The 6000-nt window shown below is 38.1% G+C and overlaps 1 protein-coding gene across 1 annotated transcript in view; it reads right to left on the reverse strand.

The window, feature by feature from the left end:
- The window catches only part of LOC150095478 (carbohydrate sulfotransferase 1-like), a 73432-nt gene extending 69362 nt beyond the window's left edge, over positions 1 to 4070 (reverse strand). The window contains exon 1 of the mRNA XM_090410155.1: positions 3988 to 4070. Coding sequence (XP_090266281.1) covers positions 3988 to 3995 — 8 coding nt within the window. The 5' untranslated portion in view covers positions 3996 to 4070. The remainder of the gene's footprint in view (positions 1 to 3987) is intronic.
- Between the last annotated feature and the right edge of the window lie 1930 nt (positions 4071 to 6000).

Here is a 6000-nt window from a genome sequence, read left to right on the forward strand (position 1 = left end):
TTCCTATACAAGACGAACGTTTTTCAAGAGAAAAAAAAAAAAAACTATTCTATACAAGTCGTGTTCCGCTTGTCATTCGTTTAATATCCAAGACAAATCATTCTCAAAGTGGTGAAGTTGGGAACTAAAAAGACGCATTCTCCTAGCGAGATAAAAAACTGTCTTACAAGCTGTTTCCTTGAAATTAGTTAAACAGAGACAATTTCCGTTGTTATTGCTTCAATCGATGAAATAGAAAATTGCATCAAAACCCTGCAGTGCCGATGGATTACAAGAACTTATGCGTTAACTCCTCCCCCCCCACACACTTGCAATCCCCCCCTCCTTCCGACTTGCACCAGCAGCAAGTGGGTGTGTACACAAGAAAGTGCGACTTCTAATGGAAAATAAGACTTCTCGCTTTTGTACTAACAACAAGATCTCTGAGAAGTATTGTCTTCCCCCTAAGGAAATAGAGCGACTTCATTACAGGGATTAAGACAATGTCTGATCCTAAGAAAGGATATACCCAAGAGTATATTCGTTTCCTTGAATTATGCTTATTTTATCGAGGACGAACCGACTTCCCTGTAAGTTTTAAGGATTCTCATTCTAAATTTCTTTCTAGAATTAAGAAATCCTAACGCTAAAGCCACACAGCTCTTGATGACGTCAGAAAACAGTTTGCTTTAATGGTTGCAAGTTTGTAAGAGAAGGTCAAGAGTGAAAAATATGGATGAGAGCCAAGGCCTTTTAGGCGAAATGAGATTACAAGACATTCAGGAAACCGATTGAATGTGTGAAAGTATGGATTCTGCATCAATTTTGCTCTCTCTCACACACACCCTTCACTATCACAGACGTATTCAAGGAGAATGGTAGTCTAAGTCTCTAAGAAAGCATAAGATATCTTATTAACGACCCTCCCCCGACACGCATACAAAAATTACTGGTGCGCCATTTCCAGGTTATGGATAATCTCAGTTTATTCAATCACTTCAGTAAAATCTACCGGAGACCAGTTTTTTTTTTTTCTTTTTTCCTTTCTCCTAAGTATTTTGTTCCATTGATAATTATCGTGCCTGTCCTTTGTATACTCTCTGCCACTTTGTTTCTTGATCGAAACCTCTCCCACAGCTGTTCGCTGCTACCTCCGTCTTAAAACCGATTACACTGGATTTAGATGAGCGTCTACAGAATTCATCCTGCCAACCCAATTCGAAACCTACTCCCTTTCTTAGGAAGATTTCGTTTTCGTAAAACAACTCGGCTACACTTTTTTACGTTTTCGTAAAACAACACAGACTACTTCTAAGTTACATCTTCCTGACAAATTCCAGAGGAATGCGGGCCTGGTTGGTAGAGTGGTTAGCACATCTGCTACAACCGACAGATACGAGTTAAAACCCAATGTGGGCATTGTTTATTTATTTATTTTGTGCGTGTGTGGATATAATTAGGTGACAGATGAATTTTATCATCGTCCACTACTTTGCTTATTGGACATATGAAGAATCTAAAAAAAAAAAAATTTCTATGTTGTTGGTCTAGAGCAGTTTAACGTGAGCAATTTGAATATTTTTTTGGGGGGGGGGCAATTAGAAATTGAGGTTGAATTCGTCACCTCATCGCCGATATGTTGCAACCCTGATTTTCCGAGAAAAAGAGCTGACATCACTAATACAGCAGTCAACATAAATGCAGTATCAAGAAGAACTCTCAGAAAAGCAAAATGGTGAGCCGATTAGAAATTTATTCAACATAAAAGGAACAATGGCATGGCTTTCTGACGAGACAGAAATGAAATACCGAAATTCAACTAGTTTTGCAAAAAAAAATACTGTTGCCCTTCCCGTCGTCATATTTAGTTGAATGTAGCTTTAGTGCTGTAAATGACTTGCTACTGAAAAAAAAGAAATCTGGATATCATGGGGATTTGAGATTGAAAATGACTAAATTAGTACCTCAAATAAAAACTCTTTGCAGTAGACATCAAGCTTAAGGATCGCATTAACTTGCATTTTATTTTCCCGAGTTCAGTTCGATTTATGTTTTATAATATACAAAGTGTAATATAAAATTTATATTCATTGAAGAAAGTCAGTTATATTATATAATATTTTATATTATAAGTTATATTATACTTTTTTCAGAACTTGGCTGACTATTATGCTAGAGGGGGGGAGGGCATCAAAATCTTTGAGGCGGGCATGATCCAAAAAACGTTGGGAAACACTGGTCTAGAGCGAGGTTTCCGGGTTAGCTATAACTCACCCACCTGCGACATTAATGTAATATAAGCTAACAGTCTTTCGTGGATTACGAATCACAAAACTAAATAAAAATGCAGTGGCTTATTTGGTTAACTATTTGCTCACTACTTCCCCATTGAAAGGGCGTTGAAATTTAAAGAACACCATAATGAGAGAAGTCTGGTAGTATAGAAAATGCATTTTCCTTCTCGTACTAGCTCAGATGAACTAGCCATCAGGAGACAGCTCACACGCTATCTCATCACTTTTCAATAAGTGATTCTGTCTAAAGATCACTCCTTTCGGAATGGATTTACTCAACTCACGAAGGAATTCGCCCGAAAAAATATCAGGTGAATACCGTTGTAAATGTCCATCTTTTGAAGAACGTTGTTTCTTTTCAATATTTCGTGATTCAGCAGTGATAAACAAATTGGAATGTATGTTATAATACAAAAATTTAGAGTAAACATTTTAAACCCTGTGAAGGAGTTTGCTTCGTGAATGTAGGTTCGACGACCAAAATTCATCGATAGTATGTTATACATGTAAATGTAAGCGGGAAAAATAGTTACAATGAATGGTTTAAGAACGAGAAAAAAAAGGAACCTAGAATTTAAACAGTTTTACTCGATGAGAAAAGGAGCTGTTTCACAAAATAGGGATGAATTTTAATTTGGTCAAGTTAGGTAATGCTAATTCAAACGAAACATCTATGAAAATATCTATAGGAAAGGAACTGAACGAATGTGATAAGGGGTGGGGAAAACAAGAGAGAACCTGTTACTAACTTCAGTTTCAAGATCATTCCAATGCGATTTTTTTTTTACATAGTTTTCCTCCACAGAAATGCAAAATATTTTCAACACTGTGATTCGGTAGTCTTACTAATGAATTTGACCAATTTACTTTATAAAATTCAAAAGTTATCAACTGGAAACATCTTTACAGTTTTAAGCATGCATTTCACTCATTCTTTCTTATATTGCATACATTTCTTAAAACTGTCTTGATATCACCAAGATTGAATTCGGATCAAGTTAAACGGAAGGAAAGATTAGATCAAGCTCAAGGTTTGTCATATGTAGCTGAATTCAATACTGACAGTCAAACATTTTATTACGCGACCTACTTCTAAAACTACACTTGAATGCACGCAGTTTCGTATTCTCAAGTGACACCGTGCCCCTAAAGTATTTGCAAAAAAAAGTGTAAGAATATGAACGGCTATATAAGAGTGAAATATGAACAAACAGGAGTGAAAACAGACAAAAACACAAATTGTTTTTCATATTCAAACGAATTTAACATTTTGTGTTTAATTTAACGAAAATTTTTTTTTCAGACCATAATAGGAATTTTCTTTCGTAATATTTTGTACAAATTTTTGAAGAGGAAAAAAGTAAGCCTTCCTCAATACTGCTAAACGCACACATATCTGAACAGTCCATCGTTCTTTGAGGAAAATACACTGAACGTTTTCCAATAAAAAGGGGCCAAAAGGAAAAGGGCGGAAAATTTTCGATGTTTAAGATTCTCGAAATATTACTCTAATATACTGCATATCTACGATAACAAGAAAGCATCTCGCTGGTTGTCTTTTAAGGCAGACACCATCGTTCGAGCTCTGCAGCGAATCTAGCAGCACACACACACACACTCAGATGGCGATCGTCATGGAAACCGGCTTTGCGCTCCCCGGGAACACAGAGATGGGTTAGCTAACGGTCACTAAACTAAAGCAAGACATACTCACCCGCTCATGCTGAACCCGGATTCATACACCGGTTTGGTAAAGAGTTTCCGCTCCTACTCACACACCGAACACGGACACCTCCATAGCTCTACTGCGGCCGATCTTTTGCTGCGGCACGTGGTGTAGTCTGGTCGTGTGACGTCAAGCAGGTGACGTACTGTCTAGCGCCATGCCGTAGGGCGAGAGCTTAGGGTATGCAGGAAATGTGGGATGCGCCGCGTCGTGGCCAGCCGAAGGTCAAAGAGCCTCTAGACCGGTTTTTTAAAAAAACGGACTGTTTAATGAGGGGAGAGGGAGAGGGAATAAACGTTAAAAGCAGCGACTGTTAGTGCAGAACGCCGGGCGGAGCCGGTAAACAATGTCACAGTCGAAGGGGGTGGTGTTGGGAAGAAGTAGACAAGAATAATTAGGCAATCATGGACTCGCACAAAAAAAAGTTTAAGAACAACGTTCTAAGTGGTATTGACAGTCCACAGACGAAGATCGGTGATGATAGCAACTGACAAATTTCGTTACGTGCCTAGAGCGTGCGATCGTTAAACCTAATGAACTGCAGGGAATCAATGATAACGTGTGCGCGCGCGCGTGTATTTATTATTATTTATTTTTTTAGGCAATATTTGCATATCGTGATCTCTGAATTCACACTACAGGTCGCAGGGTGCTTTTGCAGTGCTGAAATCCAGTTCTCGTATTGTAGTCAAAGCATCCCATCTCGATGAAATTTTAGTTAATTGCTTGGGTGCTTAGATTGCGTTAAAGGAACTAACCTCGAGGTGAATTTATATTTATTGTTTTATACACGTTTAAAACCTTAAAAATCCAGGAAACTTATCACCTGTATGTGAGGTCCTAACACACCTTTAACTGAAGAATCCTTAAAGGTTGCGCTTGTATTATGATGGAATGGAACTCGAGTCTTTTCAAATCAATGATATCGTTTCACTCGCGCTAGAGAGAGAGAGAGAGAGAGAGAGAGAGAGAGAGAGAGAGACTGGAGACGCTAAAATTTGGTGTCTGAATCAGGATTGGGCTGAAGTGCGAGTCGACCAGCGCTTGAAGAGAGTAATGGAGAACCATTTCAATAAATTCTTAGGGGGGTCGATTTTTTAGTTTGCTCTCGGGAATTAAGTTCTGAATTGAATGTTTTTTGTTGAAAATATTACCAACCTGAAAGGACCTCATTCTTATCTAACAGTAATCAATGTTTATCACTATGTATATCAGTACAAAGCTTCCTGCTCTTGTTCCATGCAACATGCATTTCAAGGCCTCGGTAGAATTTTAGTGAATGTTTTCTCTCTTCCGTTCATCTGTAAGGTGTCTAAGAACGGCTATTCCTCTATCTTATTCCGTCCCTCCCTCCCTCTAAATCTTGGAATTATCTTGAATGCTATCGGCCCTATCTCTTCTTGTGGAAACAGAGCATGATTGATTAACCGCATTCTGCTACTGGAATAGTGGTTGCCTTGGCAACATGATATTTTCACACTGACGCACTAAGTAAGAATTTTGAGCGAATGCATCAAGCGGTTGTCTTGTATTCTTAGATTTCTCTTTGAGAACGTTGTTTAACAAGATCCATTACAAAGTATTTCAGTGTGCAAAGGGGGCTGAGATCGTGGGCAACATTAAAACAACAAATTGGTATTTTTAAAATACTTTTCCAGTCTGACAGCGAAAGCATATCGACCTAATTCCTACTCAAGCGAGGGCAAAGACAACTCTTGAACTACGAACATTCCTCTTTTTAGCTGAATTTTAATTTATAAGCAAGGAGGGACTTATTGGAAGGTCCGGTGCGTTCATTACAGAATTTTTTATTACGTGCTCTCCCAAAATAATAAACATTTTTTAAGTGCCTCGTTGCTCTCAAGCAGGGAGATGGATGTTAATCTAAAATTAGAATTTCTAATTTTACAGAGTTGGCTGAATAATTGAAATTCTAATTCTCCGTGGTGATTAGAATGCAAATGGAAGAGAACTGAAGTGCTCCCAAGAAAAAGAATTTGA

The sequence above is a fragment of the Typopeltis vanoorti genome, chromosome 20 (assembly GCF_054136105.1).
Source record: "Typopeltis vanoorti isolate ZY-2024b chromosome 20, IOZ_Tvanoo_1.0, whole genome shotgun sequence".
Taxonomy (NCBI): Eukaryota; Metazoa; Arthropoda; class Arachnida; order Uropygi; family Thelyphonidae; genus Typopeltis; species Typopeltis vanoorti.